Here is a 26,339-nt window from a genome sequence, read left to right on the forward strand (position 1 = left end):
TTAGATTGCATCAACTGGTGCCAGGGCAGTCTGCCCTATTTAGTTCTTTTGAAATCCATTAAATAGACCTTAAGGGTTTAAATCAATAAAAGGAATTACTTATGAAGGTATTCTGCAATATTCTTGTAGAATTCTTGTGTCCTGTGGGACTTGATTTTATGTCTGATTTAAACAAACAGGAAAATAAATACAAACTGCAAAAGCAGGGGAAGAAGAGGGCTTCATGAAGTGAAGGTGCATCATCCATTAAGATTGCACCACACTGTATTACTGTTCAGTCTAGACTTTAGCAGTACAGATGCTGTCACTAGTACTAGAGACAACTTTTCTATAAGAGGAGAGACTGAAAAGACTCAAACTGTTTACATGAGAGAGAAAATCAGTAAGGACATAATAAACATATATAACATAATAGCTACAGAATGACTGTAGACTAGAAATTTTCATTCAGATGTTTTGTGTTTGTGATGTAGTGGGAATGTGTAGTATGAGTGCTGTAATTTGAGGACAAATATCATTACAGCTACCATGTAGACAGGCCCACTGGAAAAGAATGCAGTAGGATTTCCTAGAGGTTTTGCATTTGTGTTATAACTCTGTGTATGTGTGTACAAATAATAAAAATACCTTGACAGATTAGGAAATAAATGGATCCTCACACTAATATTACAGGTGTTAGGTAAAAAGGCTTTCCATTGGCAGATTTTGCTGTAACTGCCTTCTGCAGAGTTTCTTGCAATTTTCCCTTGAAGCAATTGATAGTTAGCAAGATGGACTCTTACTCTGTCACCCAGTGTGTGAGCCAGTGTAGCAATTCCTCTCTTCTCATCATATCACTGTTACAAAGCACACCAGTTATTTAATTGAAATTCATGTCATAATCCTCCTTGCTGCCCCAAAAAGTCTGTCTACATATAATATTGTAGTATTCTTTAAAAGTACAAAAACAGTGATAAGCAATAGGATATAAAATAAAAATGATTGTTTCTTACAACTAAAAGCACTATAGAGTGAAAATCATTGCACTTACTTTGATAGGGAAGGTTTTAGAAAATTCTGTTTTGTGGCTTGGAGGGAGAAGACCTCTCACAGGATGTTAGGAATTTATGTAAGTAATTAGTGATGTTTTGCTGGATACTAGATTAAATTTTGGCTCAGTGTCTGCCTGGAGACCCGTAACAAGTGGTGTCTCTCAGGGATCGGTGTTGGGACCGGTCTTGTTCAACATCTTTGCCAGTGACATGGACAGTGGGATTGAGTGCACCCACAGCAAGTTTGCTGATGACACCAAGCTGTGTGGTTGGGGTGATACCCTAGAGGGAAGGAATGCCATCCAGAGGGACCTTGACGTGCTTGTGAGATGGGCTGATGCCAACCTCATGAAGTTTAATCATGCCAAGTGCAAGGTCCTACACCTGGGTCGGAGCAATCCCAGGCACAGCTACAGGTTGGGCAGAGGAGAGATTCAGAGCAGCCCTGCAGAGAAGGACTTGGGGGTGTTGGTTCATGAGAAAATGAACACAATTTTTATGAGTGCCTTGTGGCTGTATCTTTAAAGGTGATAAATGGCAACAATTTTGTATATAAAAACTTTCAACATAAACATAAACTGTTGCTAATTAATACAGAAAAGAAAATCAGGTACAATTAATATGGTTATGCTTAATTAATACATATGATTTGCCTTACCAGTTGTCTTAATTTTGCAGTGAGTTTTGCATGTTCCTTTTGCAGAGTTGTGTTAGTATATTACATGTATGCATAGGTGACCACAGACAGTTGAATGTCCAGGTTCAAGACTGACCATTGAGCTGTGCTCATGTCCCTTTCTTAATCGCCTTATGAACTAACATGTCAGATTAAATCTTCCAGATAGTTTAACTCTTGGGGACATGGAGAAATAGGGAAAATACATAATTTTGTGTTGAGGGAGGCACATGCTGGCAAACCCCTGCTGCTTTGTGATCAGTTGCCTGCCTGTGGTCAAAGTGCATATGCAGTCAAGGTACTGCTGATGACATCAGAGGAACAAGATAGTATGTGACTTGTTGGCCAGGCAAGAGACTGTAAGTGCACGTAGAGCAATGACAGTGGACATATCTTGTGTGGCCCCAAACCAGTTCTGGTCTGTTTGCTACTGGCTGATAAGAGAAGAGGAGTCATGAACTGTGTGGGTCTGCAGTACAGGTACTGTACCTGGTGTATCCTTGGATGTGTTTCTTGTTCATCTTTATGCTAGAGGGTTAACAAGTTACCAAGTAAACCCACACAGAATGCCCAGTAGGCTTTATTTATGGCTGCTCTCACAGCAGCTGCCCAAACTGATACATAGATGCATGCAGTGGGGTAAGTAGAAGACTGAAGTGCTCTTTGATTGGGATGTATATCAGATGCTGGTCATAAAGCATGAAAAAGACATCTGTGAATGACTAGTTGAAGTAATTGAAATAAATATTTATAGCTGTTAAACTTTTGATGCATTAGGCAATAAATTTGTATGGAAGTTCACTTTCCATGATGGAGTATTAACTATGTGTAGGAATTCTTTTAGAAGTCTATAAAAGAAGGAAATTTCCCAAATTCCTTTCTGCAGCCCTACAGCTGCAAATGTAGTACCCCCATCAGCATGAGGGTCCACTGAACTCTTCAGGGCATTTTCAGAGTTCTGCTATATCTCATTTATGTCCTAGCATCTATTATGTGTCACTTTGAGGCTGCTTCCTCACATAACCTGTTCTTCACATGCTCGCTAATGCTTAATGTATGTGTTAAGTAAAGACGGAACGGTGACCAGACTGGCAGCTTCTACCTGGGTGAGAAAAGTTAAGGAATTTAAAGAGAATTAAAAATTAAATCTCATGTTAATCAATCAACATACAGTCCGCAGTCCTGAGGCCTCACTGCAGACTGCTAACAGTGGTGGCTTATGAGACCTATTAAGAGCTTAATACCTTTTCTCACATTTTAACCCAGACAAAATGTATTCAAAATATACTTAATTCAAGCACTTTAGAGCATACACTTTTTACTTGTGCTTTTTTTTGGTGTGGCTTGAGAAGAAATCAGAGAAATGGAAAATATGATTAATTCCTGGATGTTCTCTTATTTTATGTTTACAGCTGGAGATAATATGTTTAGAGGGAGTAAGTTCTGTCAGTGGTTTCAGTGCAGAAGATGAAATAATAATGGGGTGCACTCAACTGCATTTAGAAGGCAAGCAAACAGTCAAACATACCTGTATTCATTTTTCATAAATCAGTATTATAAACTTTTCATTGATCTTTTACTTTCTATACAGAGATAATAAATTGCAATTTTATAGGTTGTTCTTAGTGCACAGTGTATGAAATTACAAGGAAAAAACTGTTCATTTACTGAGGAAAAAAGTTGCATGTGAATTTAGTGTTTGAGTATTTCTCTTCCATTTTATGTCAGCATGATATATTCTTAATGTCACTATTGAGATCCTGATAGCTTTGTAAACATAGCATTAAAGTTTGCCTGCAGTTTTGCAGATCATTATGTGAAGTTTTTAAGGGAATACCAATAATTAAGCAGGTATTTTAATGTTGCAAACTATCTCATATGCTGCCAATAAAACATTTTTATTTAGTTTAAAGAGTAATTCATCTTTTGGTAATTTGTGCTAGAAGGCCTACATCCAGGTAATGTTATCATATTAATCATGTTGTAGTATTAGTAATGCCACTTGGAAATATGTGTATAACATTGCTAAGGTCTTAGATTGTGTACAAAAAATAATAACCCTGCAAAGTAGCTAAATAAGAATTATGTCTGCAATCCCTCCACTGAGCTAGAAATTAACATTAAAGTTTTGTGTCTTACAATATGAAAAAGATGAAAATGTAGCATAATATGATTTGTAAGTGGAGGAAGAGGGGGAATTCTGACTTACTTTAAATTTAGTGTAAGAAAGTTTAAATACTATTGGTTGAATACGTTTCCACTTCCAGCAAGTTATTAACTCATTAAGAGACTAGTCAGTATAAAATTGTAAGTCTGGTAATTCGCTTTAAAGAGTATCATTCATAGCAGAACCTTTGTAATATATGACCTATTCTGTTGTGCTATAAATCAGAGAATTTTATTTTCATAAAGGCTAATCAAGGCATCCTGCTACACAGAGGGACATTAGCTGCAGCAGCTATAGTAAGTCACACAGTATCTACTCATTGCTTCTTGTCCAATTTCCATTGTTCTCTTTGCTGAAAAAAAATGGAATCTTAATTTGAATGTGTATGTATTACCCTTTTTGTATGGCATGACATAAAAAAGTACCCAGTTAAGTAGCAGGCAGCTCTTGTAGTAAGTATATCATGTTCCACGTAAGAATTCAAGGCAGTGTTAAGATTTATGGTTTTAAGTAAATGTCTGAGGACCTTACAAAGTGTAGATGAATTTTCTCCCTCACACCTGGCACTTGCATATGGGACAGTCTTTACAGAGCTCTTCAGAAAGTTCAGTCTCACAGGAAGAGAAAATATATAGCATTTTATACCAGTATTACACCTGTGCTTGCTGTTTGCTCTAATCCTGAATTATCAGTTAGCAAACACAATTTACCATCTTATGGATCATGTAAGATTCACATCGAAATGCACTATCCTGCATTCTGAGCTGATGTATGATGCAGAGTTAGAAGGCACCTGTTAGCTAGCCTGAACTAACCACTCCATGAAACCCACTTAGAAATCTTTTGCTTATTCTCTCTTATAGTCAGTCATCATACACCACACAATCACTAATTTAATGAAACAGATACTTTTTCTAGTGCATTATTGAAACTGTAGCTGCAGTTAATAACTTTACTATTCACATTATTATTTGAATAGATTTGAAGGAATTCTTCCTAAAATAATTTTGTTTTAATAAATGACTTCTTAATTTTCCAGATGGAAGAGAGTTGAAAAAATATATTGTGTTCATTTCATACCTGTAAGGCTCTGCAGTTTCTAACCTTTAGAAAATTTCTGCAGATACGTTGTAATTACAAATTCTTGTCCTTTATATAGATATAATGGATCTGATTATCTTTTCAAAAGGAGAAAATCTGAGCATCTTGGCAGTTTCTAGCCTATTTTATTTGTGTAGCAGGAAACATGAATTAATAGCAATGAAAATCATTGGCAGAGATACCCTGACACTCAAACAGAGTTGCAGTGGAGTTACTGTTTTTTAATAACTTGCTATTTGTTCCTGTTCCCCAGGAGGGCAGTGACTGAGGGATGTCTTGAGGAATAGGTGTGCTATGGGCTGGTGGTTTTCTGGGATCACTGCAGTCAATGGTATAATGAAAATCCTGTCATAAATTTCTTATATTGGTATTTGGGGTGCAAAGCTCCACAAAAGTGCTCTTGCAGCTGAAAACTAGACTGAGAACTGGAGGAGTCTCATGAAGAGATCATCCAGACAAGTATACCTGTTTTTAAAAGAAACTTTCACTGTGAAGTTTACTGATTATCTTCAGTTCAAAATTATGATCTTCATAACACCCAGTGAGGCAGCATAAGATCTTGCCGCCTCCAACAGCAGAAGGTGGTAAGGAAACCCACAGGTCACATACTTCTCCAGTGGCTCCCATCTCAGTGCCACACTTTTTATAAGCTTCATCTCCTCCCAAAACGTCTGTAAGTAACAAAACTCTCAGACTTTGCTCCAGGTTTGTTCAGAAGTTACTCTGACCTGAATAAATAGTTTGAGACTTGGCACTCTTCAGTTAGCCGTGGACTTCCTAATGGGATAACAAAAAGATATAGAAACACGATTAAAAATTTAAAGAGGATGCGAAGGAGGAAGTGGAGATTAAACACCCCCTCATAATGCAATGAAGCTGCCATGAATGTCGCTTATCTGGGAAACTATAAGTTTATATTGCTGATTATTGTGTCCACCTTTATTACCTGTTATTGCAGAAGTTTTAACCATATCACCATATGAATGTTGTATCCTTATTTTAAAGTTGTTTTGAAGATATATTCAATATCTGCTTAAAACAAGGCAATTTATTATATACCAACATCTTAATACTCTAAAGACCTGCCTCCCATCCACTGGTGTTTGCTGCTGGTTGTGTTAAAATTTTGTACTTCTGTCACTTTATTTGTGTCTGGTTGCTTTAAGCTTCACTGTTATCTGCTGAACTGAAAACTGAGAACTCCCATGGACTCATACCGTCATTTGCTGCAGTAGTGTGTCTTTGGAACTCTAATAGTAGTCCTTAAAATGATACTAGGGTTTACATTTAGAAAGCAATGAATCCTTTTTCATGGAACATTTTTTGTATCTTTCCTTTTATTCTATTTCTTTGGCACAGTCACTATTTAAACTATTGCAAGTACTGAATAGGAAGAGATTATAAAAATCAGGGTAAAATATTCTGCCAAGTGAAGGGTTTTCTTGCCTATTCATCACATTTTTTTGAATATCTGGTATATTCAATAATACATCTATTTTTCCTTCTATTTCTAGATGTTGCTTAGCACCCACAATAGTCTGAATACTAGACAAGTTCCGTAATGTATAACTCTGAAAATGTTGAAAAGGTGAACTGAAGTCAAATATTAGCTGTATTCTACAGCATTATAAAAAAGCAAATAGTTTCTGACTGCTGTACTCTAACTGCTAAGTGGTCTGCCTAATTTAGGCCCGGTGGTGTGCTTTTTTGCTTTACCCATGTGGAGCAATATTTATCTCAATGCCACTCAGCAGCCAAAATTCACACAAATGGATGGTGGTATCAGGGTGCTGATTTGCTTCATAATTTTAACAGTGGATAATTTTCCCTTCAGATTTACCTGTGCCATGACCTGTGGAAGAGTCTCTGAGCCCAAAAGCTTATTTGGGTTTTCTTTCTGTATTAGCTGGTTAAAAGTCAAGTTTTCTTGCAAATATTGCTTCCCATTTCTTAGACCGTCATGGCTTAACCGAATGTTAATACCATGTCTGTATTTTTTTTTTTTTTGTACTTTTAGGTAATATCTACTTTCAATTTCAGTGATGTTTCAGCTTTTCCTTCCTATATAATAAAGGATATTTTTCTGTTCCTGCTTTCTTCGGCTTGCTTTTTTGAGTCATTGGTCTGTGAACAGGGAATGAAAATTGTGTTGTTCTTCCAGTTGATTTTCTTTCTGTGTCTGCTGCTTTTGAGACTTGGTCTCTGTCCTTGGATTGTAAGAGAGTTACAGCAGTAATAGAGGTTTGGTGTTTCTTCTGGGAACTCCTCATGTTGCTTTTTTTTTTTTTTTTCTTAGAAATTCACCTTCTTTAATATTTCTTTAGACTATCCATGGAAAAAGACTTTTCCTGTTAGTAAAAAGCTGCTCATGGAAAAAGACTTCTCCATGGATAGTGGGTGTGCCATCTGCACTTTTACATGGGTCCTATTGGTTTGAAGAGGTGTATGGTGCCGTAGGTACTCTGGAGAGCTTTTTTATTATTTCATTAATTATGAAGATTAATAAGACAAAAGTGTTCCACTTCTTTTCCCATCTGATATTGAAATACAGTTAAGAAAAAGCCTAACTGGAAAGCCAACATTTTCATTCTTGTTGATCATTCCTAGAAGTTTAAAATACCTTTTCTGGAGCATTTGTCTCGTGTGAATCTCTTTCTGAGTGTCATCAGGCAGTCTATTATCTGCTTAATCTAAATAAGCAGCAATTAGACAAACTGTTATTGTTTCCACTCTATAGGCCTCAGGGCTTCATGGGCAAAGATGTGGCTCTCCAGATAATAGGAATAGTTAGAACTGGATCTTAGGTAGTAGAATGTGAAAAATTGCTCTTGAGATGATAGGCGATAGAAAAAAACAAACACCTAAAAAATCCCAACTGGTGGTTAACATGGAATGAAAATATTTCAAATTCCGTTTCAAGAGAAAATATCACAAGAAATTATCTTTTTACATTCAAATCCATATCCTCAAATTCAAACTATTCTCTGCTGTAGTGTTTCTTTAAATAAAATGTTTCAAAATAAAGTGCATTGCATATCAGAAAATATGATTTCTCAAGTGGGCTTTATGTTTGTTGGATGGAGAACACTCAGTATTGGCATATCAAAATGAGTTGTCAAGAAGATATCAAGCAGAAATAAGTCAGAACAAGAGTATTTCAGTTACTGAAACAGAGTCATCTTCTCCCTCTTCACAGTTTAGCTCAGTCTTTCAAAGTGACCTTTCAGTTAGCTCACTGCTAGCAGAACCAAAGGATATTCATACACTCATAGAATAGTTAGGGTTGGAAAGGATCTTAAGATCATCTAGTTCCAACCCCCCTGCCATGGGTGGGAATGCCCCACCCTAGACCATGACATGGTCACACCATGACTTGGTGACACCCAAGTCTTTATCCAAACTGTCCTTGATCACTGCCAGGGATATTGTGTTTTTCATTCAGGATGTGCTGACTCAGCCTTGTGAAATTCAAGGTCAGAATTCAGAAAAAAAAAAAAAAAGAAATGAAGAGCCTTGAATGAAAAAAAGTTTTAATTTCATCTGCCATGAATTCATTGTTCCAAGTCAGCCAAAACTCATTCTCCCTAAAGACCCAGTCCCTAATACTGGGTTTCATCAAGTCTGGATCTTCTCAGCTCCCTTTGGTCCAGTGCAAGGACATACTTCCTAACCTACACTATGTACTTGCAGTATTTCCCTTTGGAATATGGATCACAGGAATTAACTTGGATCAACAGCTAAGACAGTAAAATGTCTCTAGACTAATTAATAATAGATATTCTCAAAAGAAGTGTTTCCTGAGGCAAAAAAAAAATACCTGAAGAAATTGAAAGTGACGCTGACATAAACAATTGTATTTAGATTTGTTACAGTAGTAACCTAAGGCACAACCTAAACATTTACAGAAATAGCTTGAATTCTACCTTTTTTTTCTCAGAGAAAAAAGCTGCAGATCTAGCTGACCTACCGTCTACAAAGTATAGTCTGCTATAAAACATTAATCACCCTAATTCCATATCAAATATACGCAGTGTACAAATCAAATATGTTGTTCAGTTTTCCAAGCTGCCATCTTTAAAAAGTTATCCTGGGATCTTCTAATTAAGCTTTTCTGTGTCTATAATCTACATTATCATCACCAGTAGTGATGTTTAATGTTCTGAAGCTTGTTCCTGGTTTTGATAAAGAGATACAAGAAAGCAGAGATAAAACACATTCATCTGCTCTTTTAAAATTAAACTTCTATTAAGTGAAATCCAGGAATATGTTATTTCTATCATCATCTGGATGTATAATTGCCCATAGTGCAAATTTCATATCTTCTTTCAAAATACGTGATTCTTGACATGATTGTAGAGAGAATAGTAGATAAGATGGGGCTCTGTTTTGTCAGCCCTCCCTTTGTTCCTAAGCTAGCCACATGCTCTCCAGCCTGCAAAAAAAGAATTGGAAAGGAACCTGTACGTTTTAAGAACTGATCTATTTAAACCATACATCTAACTGTGGACAACAGTCAAGATCAAGCAAGAGTGGTTGAAAAAGGTTGTTTTTTTTTTGTGAGGGCATTTTGTTTGATTTAAGCAGCCCTTGCTATCCCTCTTATTCTCTCTTTCTCACCATCCCCTTAATGTGTGTGTAGCACAGCATCAAGCTGCGAACTGTATCAGGGAACTGATGCGAAGGTTAAAAAGAAACAAACTGAGATGCATAGTAGATGGTGACGAAAAATGAAGGGCAGAAGAGGGGCTGCTTAAGCAAGCAAAACTGCCAGAAGAGATGCTTGTTAAAACATGGCTTGATGGACAGTTGATCAGGGGTTTCCAAGGTTGTGAGTTATTACATATATACCTGTTTCCCTTTGTAATTCTAGCTGTACAGGGCAAATCACTTTTGAGTTCCTCATTTACCTAAGTTATTAATTTTATTATTAATATATTTTAGGTTATTACCTTCTCAATGGTATGCAGTGTTCTCAGTTGGAGAAGTTTTAGAGTGACAGCTGTGTTTTGGATTTTGTATTAGTGAAGGAAATTATTGAGCTATTTAAATGGATCTTGTTAAAATATTATGGGCAACAAGTTGTACAGAATGAAATGAGACCTTTAATATAAACAAAATATATTAAACTTGAAATCTAATAACTGCTTTGTCTGAATATTAAGCGTGCAGTGTCCTTGCACTGACAAATCTGCCTGATTACTGCTTCACTAAGAAAAAAACTGTTATTAAAAATTCCATTTAAAAACCAAAGCCAAAACATATTTTTGTTTTTTTAAAACTGCAATGCATAAGACACAAAGGGTGGAGGGGGAAGCATTAGAAAGAGAATGGAATGTAACCACTTTAAAATATGAGACCAGAGGAGAAGAAGTGGTTAAAGAGAGAGAAAGGGGTAATAACAAGAGTATAAACAGCACTAAAATATCTGTAAATTAATCTTTTTCAATTAAAAGTGCATATAGTAATTGCAAATACAAACTGAATGTTTTGAACATTGCATAGATGCTGAGACAAATGCTTCTGAATTGTCTTTCTGTTCCTCCCAAATGTAATTGACAGTCCTCCTTGACATTTCAGGGCAGATATGTCCAACATAATGATGCTGCAAAGAGTTTTCTTGAAGGAAATTCAAACAACTTCTTTGTCTGTAGGTTGATGTTTGCACGTGGCTCATTCATGACACTGGAGAACTAGGTGTGGATCTGCTGGAGGTATCACCCCCAAAAGAACAGTTTTTGTTTCATGGTGTTGTGGAAGGATCAGTAATGAAAGCCTTGAAAGCCCTTCATTAATTATAAACCATCCAAAGTCTCTGTAGTTTCTAGTTCTGAGGCAATATTTTGGTTCCATAGTCTGAATTATGAAAATGGTGAACAAAATGTGAATTCTATCTTGATTTATGATGGATAAACCTTTCATAAGGTACTTATTCAGCCTGCTTTTTTCTTAGACACAAGGTCTGGTAAGACTGTCTAATGCTACTGATTCTAATTGAAAAAGGAAGTTATTTACATATACATGACAACTCTTGGGTTATAATGGGTAGGAAACCTTCTGTTTTCCCACCGAAGACTATAGCAGTCATGAGATCTTCTACAAGCTTTCTCTAATTCTGAAGTGAGTAGTTAAATATCACCTCTGGAAAGAACAGGAAACGCAACATAGTGAGTGTGCATCTAAAGCCAGATTCAGATTGAAAATTACATTAGGGACAGGAAATAAGTATCCATCTTCATTGGTAGCATCATATTCCCTGTTTCTGTTTAAAAGATGCATTGGGGTAGCTTGCTCATGAGCTCTCTGTGATTGTCAAATTTGACCCTAAATTGCTACAGCAAAGAGTGTGTATCAGCATTATCTGTGTAAATGCCTGTTAGGTGTTGAATATTCTTAGCACTTGGTTTAGTAGTGCTCCCTCTGGAGTTTTTACTTTGTGCCAATAAACTAGACTTAGAGACGTTGGCTCTGGTCCACCATTTCCTTGTTAAATGCTTAGAATTTGTAAGTGTTGTAACCCTTTTGCCAATGCAAGTAATCCCAATTCCAGCAATTTACAGTTGTCACTTTGTTTTAAGCTACGTTACTGCACACTGACATTCTACACAAAATGGCTTGGATACCATTTAACGCATACCAAACTGGAGATAGAGGGATTTCGTCCCTTATGTCATAATTAATTATTTATTGAGATTTTGCTTTCATGTTGCAGAACTGTGACCTGGCCCAGCAGAGTATCATTCATATTGTTCAGAGTCCACAGAAGAACAGTCCAAACAAGGATGAGACAGGAAATAGCTGTGCTGGAGGTATTCTAAAAGCCTTGGGAAAAGAAACTGAAAGTCTAACTCGCATAGACCTCAGTACCAGCATCCTCCCATCACTCTCTGCAGGACTGGCTGTTATTCTGGATACTACAAAACCCAGCATTTCTCTTCCCTCTGAAAAATCAGGTAAATTTCTGATTTGGTACATTCCAATACATAGACCTGAATATTTTTCTGTTGCTTTTGTAGAGTGAACAGTTCTAAACCACAGGGGGGAAAAAAAAAAAGAAAAAAGAAAAAAGAAAAGAAACCAACCAATCAGCCAAACCAGCATATGGTTTATTTTAGGTATTAAACAAAAAATGCAATTTTATTAAGAGGGATAAGCACCTGATGTGTCTTCTAACAAAATAATTTTACTTTGTGGATAAACAGAGTAATAATATTTTTAATATTTTATACTATTATTTATAGTAGTTATTTTAATATTTTTACAAATTTTTAGAAGCTGGCAAAACCCCCAGAAGTCTGTGGGAAGGCAAAACAAAGTCTCTGTAAAATTTCCATTACAGAAGTTTCCTTAACTAGAATGTTGAGCATCTAATGCATTGCAGATTTGCTTTATTCTTAATCTGTTGTGATGTTTTCATACCCGTACATTTTGTAAGAAAGTATTTCTATACAATAGATTTATTATTTATAAAAACATAGATGGCACAAATTATGATGATGATTCATACTACAGATTTTAGTAGTTCTTCATCCACCCAATTATTGCTGAGAATTATCTTCTTTTCATCATGAAAAATCATCTGAGACACAAGTTACTGTAAATGGGTTGTGCTGTAATATTTGAAATTGTTCATGAGAGAGAAGCTGAAGTCAGAAGGAAATTAAGAACTTTTTAGCTATTACATGAATCTTCTCAGAGTAACTCCCTCCTCACACAGTCAAGCTAATCCTGACAACTGTGCTTCTCCCCAGTAAAGAGACCTCATTCTGTGCAATACCAGATTCTGTTGTGAATTATCATAATAGTATATCAGATATGTATTTTTTGAAAGAACAGTACACAAATACCCTTTATATACAATACAGAAGTTAATACAAACATATAGGTTCAGAACACAGAGCACAATTTGTGAATATGACAGAGATAACTCTTGTGACTAACCTGACCACGGAAATCATGCTTAACAAAATGGCTGCTAAAACCGTTAACGTAACTCATGCAGAAAATATACAATTTGTAGGAGGGTCACAGAAGTATTCCACAACTGACTTGATCAACCTCTTACTGCCAACTAATGATGAATGAGTACAGTTTAGGAACAAATTAGTACCCAGCTTAATGATCCACATCTCCCAATCTGAATGAATAATGAGGTAAGGGAGGTAAATGCTGATTTAAATCTAGAGATGTTAAACTAAAGGCAGGGTTTCAGGCTGAGCTTATTATTGAAACCAAGGCAGTGGTTTGACTTTTTTAGTGCTACTACTTGTTTATCTTTTCACTACTGCACGGCCAGGTTGGATGGGGCTTTGAGCAATCTGCTCTAGTGGAAGGTATCCCTGTACATGGCAGGGGGGGTTGGAACTAAATGATCTTTAAGGTCCCATACAACCCAAACCATTCTATGGTTCTATGATATGTACAGGGCTTTAATGGTTGCACTTGACTTTACAAAATAGTTTACACATGTGGAAGGCCTTTTAAAATTTGTCATGTGATACATTTTTCCACAGACTACAAACTCTGTGAAGCCAAGTACACAGTGATAGGTGTCTTCTATTGCAGCAAATATTTTCGTGGCAGAGTGACAGCTTTGGAAAAAAAATGTTTTGAGAGTATATGTGCATAAGTGTTGTCCTTGATTAAGTTAAACATATTTTTTTATCATAACAAAAAAAAGAAAAACCAATCTAATGACTGACAGTTCCACCTGGGATGATGTTAGTAACAAGTACTTTTTAAAGGCCTGTTATCTTTTCCTTGTCTCTTTTTGACTCTCACTATGAAAACTCGTCCTTGGATCTGTTCAGTCCCACCACTTTTGTTCAATATAGAGGATTTTGATGTTTTTATTATTAAGGTTAGAGGCAGGTTAGTTTGTAGTCAGAGTTCACTGAGTTAAGAGTAGTCTGGATTAAAAATAGTCCATTCAGAATAAAAGAAAAAAAAAATAAATCCAGAGATCAGTTTTCCAGTAAACTTTACCGTATAGTGTGGATTTTCTTTTGCACAGCTGAATATTAGTGGGAATGAGTGGCTGAAGTTTTCATATGCCACTAATGCTGCTTGAAATTATACCTGTCAAGCTATTGTCTTAGAAGGTGGATAGTTGTTATGGTGATGAGTGTACAGTAGAAACCTATGCAGTTGAAGCAAATATGATCTTTTTTTTTCTGTGTGTGAGAGGTTGCAAACAATGAGTAGAGGACAAATTTAAACATACAATTTAGAGTCAGAGTATTCATTCATTATTATTTAGTCTAACATGTTGCACAGCTATTCCATAACTGTAGCAGTAAATATTTGATCTCTTTCTGAAGTCCAAGTTTTTCCTGTTTGTTGCCAGAGGATGCTGCTCCTGTGTCCCTGCCCTGCTTTTATTTTATTTGTCCTCCTTTGAATTCTGAGGAAAAATGTTTGTGGTAACTTTTGCATCACAAAATGTTCTCCCAGAAGGTTTTGCACCATTTGACTGCAAAAGTAACATCATTGAAGTATTGAGTTGAATGCTTGAAGGTCAAACTGTAGAATTTTACCAGACAATCCAGGAGACAGACAGCTTTTGACACTTGCATAACAAAATCTGGAATATCATGCACCATTTTAATGTCTAAGTTTCAAGAAAGCTGCTGAAAAAAAATGTTAGAAGGTGCAGGAGAAGATTCACAAGAATTGTGCAAAAGTGCAGTTCATGATTGGCTTATGTATGTTGTTGTAAACTTGTGACATTTATGGGAGTGGAGATCTTACAAACTTTCAGGATTTAAGCTTTCATTATCTAGAAGCTGAAAGCCAGCAAATATAAATATAACACACAGAGATTTTAATTTGCCAGGAAATCAACCACTGACACATGTTATCCGGGCTTGTAAGAATTATCTGTATTTGGCCATTGGAAAGTAAATATAGGACATTTTTCTGAAACAACTGTCCAGCAAAAAAGGTTGGACTATGACCTAGAAGTAGTGTGGACTATGCTAGGCAGGAGATCAGACTACAGAATCACATTGCTTCCTTCTCTAAATGTATTTATCAATGTCCTGGGTTCAGCAGTAGCAGTCGTGTTTCTCCTTCAGCTACTGCTGAACCCAGGACAATCAAATATCAATGTCAAGCAAATCTGTGATCTAAAAAAAGTATATATGTAGTTTGACAGTAGTTTGATGGCATTTGTTTTCTGTAAGCTAATAATAACGTTGCTTGTTTATGTATTTAATTTCCAGTTTAATCCATTATCAGATGCTTTATTTTTTTTTTATCTGAATTGATTAGATGTGGTCATGATTACCTTACGTCTTTTTCTTTATAGCTTTTAAAAAGGGCTTTTCTGTTGAGTTTGCTAGAATATCCTGGTGTTCTTTAGCTAGCCTTTTAAAAATGCTTGTGTGCAAGTTGCCGCTGTCTTGTTACCTTTCCATGTTTTTCTTTTCTTAGAAGAGGAAATAAGGTACTGGTATACATTGACTTTGGTGTGCCAAGCTATAAATTCTAGCAAAAAGAGGGATTGACTCTTTTCCACCTAGTTAGGAAATGCTCTACTGAAACTTAATATATGTTAAAACCACCTGTCCTTACAAATAGCACAACTATGAATTAGGGAAGGTAAAATTGTCATTACCAAAACCTCAATGCTTAAAAGTATAAAGTGATAAGCTGGTTCCCATTCTATATCTGATATGTGAAAGACAGGCAAAAACTTTTAGAAGGAAAAGCCACAATTTAGGGTTTGGGTAGTCAAAACTGTTCATACTTCCAAGAGAAGCTCTGATGAATTAAAAAATCCAGCAAATCAATTTAATTGGGGATATTGCAGACATTGTACGAACACTTTTTGAAAAGTGTTCTGTTGACTGTGTGTTAAAATTCCTGTGCTCTGTAATTGATATTACATTTTATTATGATTCTTTTAATGAAAAAGCCTAAAAGAATGAGACTTTTTGTGTCAGGTGTGTTTGAAGTAATTTAGTTTTCTAAACTTGTGAAGTATTTTAAAATTATTTCACAGTTTTGTAAAACTTAAAATGTCAAATTAATTACAGATAGGACAATGGTATGGTTTGCATCTCTCCCTCCCTGTTTTTATGTGGTGTTAGGCTCAGTACCCTTACCCAGTACCAAGCTGAGTAAAACTGCAGCTTTTTTTCATCACCTTTTTGAGACTGCCATCAAAACGTGAACACTGATAGATAAAAATGGCCTGCAGCACTGCAAGAACATCTCTGCTGATACACCGATACATGAAGCTCTGTAAGTGTTCAGCAACTGCACCAGACATACCTAAGACAACAATGAAGTTATTTTTCTCATCACCTAATTTTCCTTTGCTGCATCACAAAATGAGATATCTAAGAATTTACTATTCCCTTAGAAAAGATTCTTAAGATTTCTCTGCTATCATTTGGGTGCATTTTTACATGGGAAATGAATCAGTAAAAGGCTTTGTTTCCCGTGGCATCTGTACAAATAATTTGTGGATTAATTCCCCTGTGACAGAAGTGCATGAGGGAGCACTGCACACTGTCCAGGGATTTCAAGGCTTTTTCAGAATGTGGGTCATTTTTTAATTCTCCACACATAAGGGAAAATATCCCTTAGAAACAGTTCTCCTTCCCTGAAAATATTTCTTTCCTGAAGAATCAATCAGTGATGCTGCAAGTAAGTTACTTATGAATTTGAGAGACAGCTACGCTTTTGTTCCTGTTTAGCTGTGGCATCTTCATCTTGGATTGACCGAATGTTGACTAGATTGGGAGTTGAGCTCAGTGATCCCTTCCAACTTGAATATTCTATGATTCTATTCTGTAAATTAATTAATTAAATGCACTTTAGGTACACAATATTGTAAATCAGTAGTCTAAGGTGGGGGGAAGGGGAGAAGGGAATCAGTATTCTGTGCAATTTGCATTTAGTATTTAGGACATTTTCCCAGAGTTATCAACATTTTGTTCTAAAACCAAATTATCAGAGTACTTACACTGACCTTTCTTAAATGTCTTGATTTAGTACCTGATTTAATAGTGGTTGCATGGTTCTTATGGTAGTTCTTTTTTGACAGACATTTATGTGAATAAGATTCAGATTGCTGTACAAGGAAAAGTGATAAATATCTTAATATGCAACCAGTGTATTGTTTGAGTAGACACGCTCAAATGTCAAGCTAGGTTACTATGGTATTTTCAGATTTCATGCATTGACAGTTTACTTTTCTATTAGGATTAAACCACTTTTAATTTAAATGAAAATGCATTATGTAGCACTCTGTGATTTAGTCTACATCTGATTCAGATTTTTTATAATGCATTATTTTACAGCCTTTTAAATATGAAATGCACTATCAATTTGAGAATCAGTGTGCATCCAGAAAAAGGAAGGTACTAATTTAGCTTTTTTAGAAAAGCAGAATAAAGTAACAGCTCAGCAACAATATACTAGTCCTGAGTTTGGCAAATACTTTCTAGGAAGGGTGGCTTCACTACTCACTGTGTAAATTTGCTGTATATAAAAATTCTGTTTTAAACTTTAAAACAAAATTTCTTCACAAACTCCTGAAACAAAATAAAACCCCCGCAGTAACAGCTTTCTGTGCAAATTGTTAGCTCCTGCACATTGCTAATCATTTTCACTATGCATCGATTACATACATACACAAAACTGTTAGACAAAACTGTTAGAGCTTTTAACCTAAATTTGCTGTGAGTGTGCAATACGACAGAGCTCTTGCCATGTTGGTTGTGCTGATGCATTGTAGTGACAGAAATTGTGTTGATCAGGCCTTAGAGCTCTTTGACAAGAGAAACTGGTACAGAACCAGTCTTGTCCTCTTTCTTCTTCATTTTCCCTTTTCTTGCTTGATATTTTCATACTACCTGCCCCATCCCAAAAGGAGATCACCATGACCAATGGTGATCTAGCATTAACCTATAATTTCCAGTCCACCAGTAAACCCTAACTGCCACATCTATATGTCTTTAAATACCTCCAGGGAGGTATTAAAATACCACTTCTCTTGGCAGCCTGTTCATGTCAGTGTACGTTAAATTATCCCTTTGGATTAGTTGCCTTAGCTTCATAGGTTATGTATGTTTAGAGGTAAGGGAAGGCATGTCAACAATGCTTCCCATTAGAAGTGATTCATAGTATGACAGTATTTCTGAAACAATGCTCTGCTTTTCGATGCACTCGACAAAAAGAGGTTTTCTGGATACAACTCACATTTCAGTCGCAAAAAAGCTATTATATAAGATAAAAACAATTGTCCATCTAAGTCCAGTTCTCTTCCTCTTTTACTACTTACCTGGTTTGTATCCGGTATTTCAATAGAAAGAAAGCACTCTTATTATATAATGTTATATTTAGAGGAGTGTTCATTTTTGCAAGCAATCACCTCTGCCTCATTATCCTTCATGTCTGCTTTATGGGCAGGTTGAAAAGAATGATAATGGCATTCTCTGATCTGACCTTCACTGAAATAGCACTTCCTAAACAATCTCCAGTGTCAATTCAAGGGTTAATTGGAAATCAGGAGGAGAATGTTTAGCCCAGCAATTAACTATTGCTAATTCTGTCGGGTTTTTTTTGTTTTTTTTTTTTTCAGATAGTTAAACTAAGAAAAATATTCTGGCTATTCTGCTTCCAGTAGGGTTATGAAAATTTGTCATTACAAAGTCCTTGGAAGTTTGCTTTTATGCATATTGTATCTTCTGTTAGGGTTATTAACCCTTGACAACTCACTGCTGCAATACTTCCAAGTTCTATATATAAAAATTGATATCCCCTCTTCACCTTCCAGCAACAGCAAAAAGTGATTTTATAGGACATTAGCATAATGGAACAACAGTAAAATGATAAATTGAGCCCATTTCAGAAAACAGAACACACACTTGGTAATTTATTGCAGTCAGTGACATGCTGAAGACCTCATTTGTATCATAGGCTTTTAACACTGATGAGAATGGTGCCATTTCCCCACACCTTCCTGTCTGTGAAATTCATTTGAAAGGAGAAATGTTCTTTTCTAATAAAGCCAAAAGCACTTCTGGGAATGCTCATGTTTACATGACATAATTATCTCTCATGAACATTTCTAATTACTTTATTGTTTTTAAAGGCCCTTTTCATGTTAACTGAAGTAAGGAACATTTGCTAGCTCCTCTGTATCAAGGGATGGGGTGGGAACACTCTTGTGTCCTTGGAATATATTTTGATTTTTTATGGGTGACAGCATAGGTAGATTTTCTTCTGCAAATGCATTGCTCACGTCTGTATGACACCAGATGAAGGTGGCATTTGTAGGTGGAAAATATTCTGTGTTGGTTGAACAAAACTATACATGCTATGTTTTGCAAAATAATTGTTGGCATGAATTAATTACTGATGCCACTGGGGAAAAGAAAGGAAAGTACCGCTTAGGAAAGATCTCTTAGGTGTAAAAGCACAACAATAGAAGTATATGGTAATTCTTTTTCAACAGCAAGAGTCCAATTATGAGGCACAAGTAAGAAGAAAGCTTGATTAACGTTCATCAAAAAAACAGTAGTTGTTGCTACTATGCAGCTTAGTGCTTGCACTGTATGGTTTCTGTTATGGGCTGCTGGCACTTAAAATGACATGAGACATATTCTCTCAAGTCACATGCTTGAGATTCATTAATGTCATTGGGAGTTCTGTGCACACAGCAAGGACATTGGGAGAACAGATCTATTAGAAAAGCTTGATCTACAGAAAGTAATTACATGGAACAGATAGTTCAATAAATTCAGTTCACACGAGAAAATAAAACATAGTCATACAAAACATATCCTGCTCTCTTTTAAATGGGACTAAACTTTCATTTCTGTGGAAAAAAAAAAAAGAAGTGTGTTGTATTTGGCATGGGAAGACAAATTTTCTGGTTTGTTTTTTTGTTTGCTTTTTTGTTAGTTTTTTTGTTTGTTGGGGTTTTTATTATTTTTAAGAAAAGAACTGTTGTGATAGGAAAATGGAGAGTTAATTTAATTCAAAAGTTCTAATTTATATTCACAGAAAACCAGAATTGAAGTGTGTGCATGCTCTTCCATTGCTGTGCCAAAAGTCTTTAGAATTTTGCAATCAGCTTTGTTTCGGTCAAGGTTTCACATTTCACTGCTACCTGAGTAACTATTGTTAGAGATGCCAAGGTAGTGCCCTTTATGTCCATTCAGGTTTCTCTTCAGAGACTGCCAGCAAGGGTTGCAGTTGTTTTGCTCATCTTTTGTGCCTCAGTTGTTTCTTGTTGTCCTTTTGTTTCCTTTTTTCTTTTAGAGAATAACATTGGAACCAAGATTCTGTATCAGCTTTAGAAGGATTTCAAAAATCCCTCTGTGTAGGGTTTATTTCCCCTGCTCTGAGGTACACTGAACCTTATACTTAAAAGTCACTCTTCCTTACATGTTCTTCATGAGACAACACTGCCTACATTATGCCCAGCAACTAAGATTTTATCCAGTTGGAACAAAATGAAGATTTTGTTGAGCAAAACAACCGTTGTCCTTTCTAATTATTAAATATTTGCTACAAGGTTCTGGAATGTTGATACTCTGTGGATCTCTTGGCACTGGGCAGAAAGCTGAACTTTGGTAGGACTGCATTTGTGATCAAACTAGAAGGAAAATAAATGAAGAAATCTCTTCCTTGATCTGCTTTTCATTTATGAGACAGAATGGTACAGTGGCCTGCAAATGAAACTGTCTGGAATATTTCTGAGCTGAATTATATATGCTGTGACACCATTTTTTGTACAACTACTATGTTAGAATTATAGTTTCCTTAGTGAGGCATCCTGGGTCTGGAAGTCCCTATTTAATAGTTAACATTAAGATTCAAAACTAGCATTTTTGCATTCTAGTTCAAAACAAAACAAAATAAAACAGGAATCTTTTTATTCACCAGTACACCTGAAAATGTATCTTATCTGTACTGCTGGCATCTATGTTGGTATTCCATCTTAGGTTTTTGACCTTAAGAACGTGTCAGATTTTGATTTGGTAGTTGCATCCAACTGCTGCTGTAACTGGTATTTGCAGATGAATGCTTCAGATTTAGTATTGTCAGTCTATCTGCCTGAAATAATTTCTGCATTTCTGAAGTAGAATATCTGTAACTTACTTTCCACTTAAAATGCAAGCCCATCTTGTAATATATATTTTTTCTTTAATATGTATATATTTTCATGTTTTTTAACTACCCATCTATCCAGCAAAACAAAGATTGAAAAATCAAGGGTGGCAGCTGCATCCTGGAGCAAAGTGTCCCAGAGGACTCTGAAAGCCAGCACATCTGCTGAGCATGGGCACTTGAAGTGGAGGGGAGGGGCAACACCAGGATATCATGCTCCCTGTTGAGCCCGTTCACCATATACTGTTCCGTTTCATGGGACACTGAAGAACTTGTCAAGGATTTAATGATGAACACTGGTGTCCTGGTTTCCAGTGCTGGCTGACATTATTTTATTGCATATTTGCTGTGAAGATGTAACAAAGTTCTAATAATGATCAAAAGTTCACTTGAGCAACGAATGTACTTGGCGCCCCCATCCCTCTTTTTGTTCACCACAATTTTCTCCTTAGCTTTGTCACACAAGAAATACTCAAGACATATGTGTCCTGGGTTCAGCAGTAGCAGTCATTCTTCTCCTTCTTAGTAGCTGGTGCAGTGCTGTGTTTTTGACTTTCAGCCTGGGAACAATGCTGATAACATCGATGTTTTTAGTTGTTGCTCAGTAATGTTTACGCTGACCAAGGACTTTCTGAGTCTCATGCTCTGCCAGGGAGGAGGGGAAGCCGGGAGGAAGCAGAGACAGGACACCTGACCCAAATTAACTAAAGGGGTTATTCCATACCACAGCACATCATGCCCAGTATATAAACTGGGGGCAATTACCTGGAAAGGTTAGATCACTGCTCTGGTTGGGCTGGGTATCGGTCGGTGGGTAGTGAGCGGTTGTATTGTCTTCCCTTGTTATTTCCCTATCATTATTATTATTGGTGGTAGCAGTAGTGGTTTGTGTTATACCTTAGTTACTGGACTGTTCTTATCTCAACTTGTGGGAGTTACATTCTTTTGATTCTCCTCCCCATCCCTCTGGGAGTGGGAGGAGGAAAAAGGGGGGGAAGTGAGCAAGCAGCTGTATGGTTCTGGGTTGCTGGCTGGGCTTAAACCACAGCAATATGACTGGGTAAAAACCTCTAGCTGGTGACGATCAATAGTTTCTTATTTAAAGCTATACCACTTGGCAACTGAGTTTTTATCAATTGCAACTTTTCTCATCCTTCAGAAATTATTTTTGAATTAGCTGAATTAAAACATCAATAATGTTTTAAATACAGTCTTAACTGTAGATACGGCCAGCATGAATTGAGCCCTGAGACCTGGAACCTCAAAGCTTTGCTAGCCCTGTTAGTTCAGTTAGTTAGCATTGACTAACAGAATTCCCCATGTTCAGGTGAGCTGAGAAGCAGCAAGATTCATTGTGTTAAATGCACAGAAAATAGAATCATAGGAATCCTCACTAGCATGTTTACATGTACAGCCTGCTAAGCATCTACATCTGTTATTTGATAATGGAAATAAGTCAGTCTTTGAAACAGTGATGTAGACTAATCCTACCCTTGCAACTTTCACAATTCCCTCAACACATGTAAAAGTTCCCTGTAGTGATACCTACCATGTTGTGAACTGCCTTGCTTTGCCAAGATACATGATTCCACCTATGAAAGCCTTGAGCTTCAGCTCATAACCATTACACACTGGAATTTGAGGAGGCCCTTCAGGGGTTCTCCATCCAGGAAACCCATTGGCTTGATCATCTTCATAAACAACAAAACCCACACTTTATTTTCCAGAAGGAATACAATGGCTAATCTGTCAGAAGGAATTAAGCTAATGTTACTTAGAATACCTCCAGATGAAGTTCCTAAGATTATAACTAAATATGTCACTATAACTCTTGGATTTCCCCTTTCTCCCTTAATGCAGACCCATAAGCAAAGCAGTAATATGTAGGTCCTGCGGGACTTCTTAATAAGATATATTATTGATATACCAGATTTTTTTTTTTATGAATATGTTCCCTGATTCATCAGTTATTTCATATTTTTGATACTATATGTACAGTATCTTTAAATGTGATATTTGTATTAAATATTCATTACATTTTAGAGACTAAAGTGCATAGTAATTATTTTAAACTGAGTCCTACTATTGTCCTTCAACCTATCAGTTAGGAAGTCACCCTCTGCATGAACTGTTGAGACTCCATTCTTTGCCACACTACGTACAGAACAGAGCTTTAGCATCTGGTTGCTACTTTATACCCGATTAGTGTAACGCTGAGCCAGTGGCTGACAGCTTAACTCTCAGTTGTTCCTATAGTGGCTCCCCAATCAATTAATCCAATTGATTTTGGAGAATAGTTCTGTTGAAGTTAAATAGAAATGCTTAAAGACTATTTTGTATCTTCAGCTTGAAAAGTACTTCATACCCCTTAATCTCTCCAGAACCCTGTACCCTTTCTCCAATCTCACATGAACTTTAGACAGCTTTTTAGCTTTTATTTTTTTTCTTTCTCATACAATTCTTTTGACAGTTTCACAAGTGTATGTGCTGGGGGAATCTCCTTTCTTGCGCTGAATTCCCAAGTCATGCTGTAAGTGAGAAGACATTTCTGAAACCTCTAAAGAGACAAGATTTCATCTAGATGCCTCCCCACTTCCTTCCTCAGTAACCATTGATTTCTGGTTGATTCTCATGTGCTATTCAATGAAGGATCCAAATAGTCTATGAAACTATGAAAAGATTTAGCTTGTATGTATCTGTGCAGGAGGTGATCAATCCCGTAGTTTTGTCATATTTATAGTATATTTTGAAGCCACTCAGTCAGAGAAAGAGATTTCATTACCTGGACACCAGGGGTCTACAGGAGAATAGGACAAATTCAAATTCTTGCTGAATGATAGATTGGGAGTTTGAGTTACTTTGAGATTTTCAGATCTCAAGGAGATCTCTAATCTGTCACTAAAATTTTTACAGCTAGCAAAAGTGCATTATGGATGCTAATTTTTAAAAGTGGAAAGGTGTTTATGAGAAGTAACTTGTGTTGAAGTTAATTTCCGTTGTCTTTATTACAGTATTTGTGTTGAAGCATATAATTGCTAACGTGAACTTTCTCTGGGGCCACTCCCTAATAATGTTCTTTAATTATGCTGGAATATTCTATGGTTTGATGCCAAGGTATAATCTCACCTTACCTTATTTCCCTTGTGGTAAAAAATTTGATTTCTATTGTGTGGAGGTAAGATGACAGCATTCAAACTCAAAGCTCCTTGGCAGTGCAGCTATCTACATAGTCCCTATATAGAGTGACATACTTGGCTTTTCACTATTTTGCTGTAAATAAAGAGTACCGTTATTCCTACTAAATGTATATACAGTTAGGAGTGAGATGAATGATTAAGATGAAAGCATTTCTTGTTCAAAGAGCTCATCAAAGGCAGGTAAATGTGTAATACTATTTATCATGTTGTCTCTGGTCAAACCCTCAGACTACTGTCATCTAGTATGCAACAGGCCATATGAAATGACAAACACTTTTTTGCATTTTTTAATCACTCTGTTGTAGCATCCTTATTGAAAATTGCCAATCTTTCTGTTCTCTGTCAGTTCTATCTTTCGTTGCTCATCTTTGATATAATGCAGCTGTTCAGCCTCATATGTCCTGTCAGGGAGAATATTCCTTTCCCTCATCATTCTTCCTTTATTGTGTGCCTTTTTTTCAGAGTTAAAACATAAGTGATATCTTCATTGTTAATTTCCTCTACTATTTTTATATTTCTTTGATTGAGTCTCTGGCTCTCATCTCCAACGCTCAGCTTCTCTGCTTATGCAAAATACTTTTTTGATGGTATGCCTGTCATCTTGTTCAAAATCAGCAAATGATAGTGCTGCTGCCTGATTCTTCTGTATTATGAAAGGAGCTGTTTTGAGTATCAGCTTCCTATGTTTATTGTACTGCTACTACTACTGTTCCCAGTTGTTTCATTGATCCATAACAATCTGTAAAATTTTCAGCCCTGTTTTTCCTGGCAGCATCTCTTCACATGTAAGACTTTAATATTTTCATTTTGCTCTGTTAATATAATAATTTAAAAAAGCTTTTCCTTGCCATTTTTTACCTACACAATGTTGTTTACTCACTAAGGTTTAGTTCTGTGTCTTTCTTTTCCCTTTCTCCTGCCGCTTCCATTTCCCTAGTGTTTCCTTGTTTTCATCTAAAAATAGCAGAAAATGAGTCAGAACAGAATATTCAGTTGAATTAATTTATTGCAGATATGAGAAGGAATCTACATAGCTAGTGAATATCAGTGTGTAACTGTCATGGAGTTGATCTGCCAGTGGTCTATACTAGCTGACTCCTAGGCAGAGCATCATTTATATTTTCTTACCTGTGTGCGGTCTGATGTGCAACTCTGGGCAAGACATGGCTTTCCAAGTCTTCCCAGAGGTAACAGTTATTCCAAAGTTTTTTCTCATTGCCTCTGAGAGTAGACATAGGGCAGTGGAATCATCAATTCATATAAATGTATAAAACTTAAACAAAGTGTCAATTCCTGTATTTTCTAACTGTTTCTAAAGCATATTACATTTTGCTTTTACAATTACAGTGCTTTTGAACCTAAAAAGGTTCATGAGGAATGCTAAGTTGCTGCAAAATTACTAATGTTCTGTATGCTCAACCATCAGAATTGTCCATTACTACCATGTGATTTGGTATATGTTTCTTTACATCAGGTGGAATCTCTTTGAAAATGTCTTTGAGTATAAAAAAAGGTAATAAAATAATAGCATTTCTTTCTAAAAGTAAAACAAACAACAAAAAAGATAGCTGGAAAGATCTTACTCTTTTGAATGCACAAGGGATCAGAACTAATAAAAAGACTGAAAGCATTAGCAAAAGAACTGGAAATAAAGCACACTTTTATAAACAACACTGGTGCACAAGTTAAGTTATGATCATTTTGTAATCAATGAAGACCATACTTTAAAGATTATTACTTCGGAAAAACACTTTTAAGAAGATTAAGGTGCAGGGAAGGACACAATCAGTTTTTAAAGCTTAAGATGACAACTTGAAATTCAAAAACAAGCAAGGAGGTTCAGAGAAAGTACATGTAGATTTATAATCTAGTTTAAACTTACAAGACTTGTACAAAGGCCTGTTATCATTTAATCACTAAAGTATCTGCTACAACAGAGCTAAATATCTCAGTATTTGTGGATTCTTATAGAGAAAACCAAGACCATAAATGTATATCCTTTAAAAGAAAATTTTGCAAGTAATTTAGTAAAGACTCGT

At 36.1% G+C, this 26,339-nt stretch overlaps 1 protein-coding gene across 3 annotated transcripts in view; it reads left to right on the forward strand.

Annotated features, from left to right (window-relative positions):
• The window catches only part of PRKN (parkin RBR E3 ubiquitin protein ligase), a 740,903-nt gene that overhangs the window by 242,876 nt on the left and 471,688 nt on the right, over positions 1-26,339 (forward strand). For all 3 annotated transcript variants that reach the window (XM_061471412.1, XM_061471414.1, XM_061471413.1), the window contains exon 3: positions 11,685-11,925. In XM_061471412.1, coding sequence (XP_061327396.1) covers positions 11,685-11,925 — 241 coding nt within the window. The remainder of the gene's footprint in view (positions 1-11,684; positions 11,926-26,339) is intronic.

This window comes from Pezoporus flaviventris, unplaced genomic scaffold, assembly GCF_033815535.1.
Source record: "Pezoporus flaviventris isolate CSIRO_AGI_PZ_B2104156 unplaced genomic scaffold, CSIRO_AGI_Pfla_v1 ptg000066l, whole genome shotgun sequence".
Lineage (NCBI taxonomy): Eukaryota > Metazoa > Chordata > Aves > Psittaciformes > Psittacidae > Pezoporus > Pezoporus flaviventris.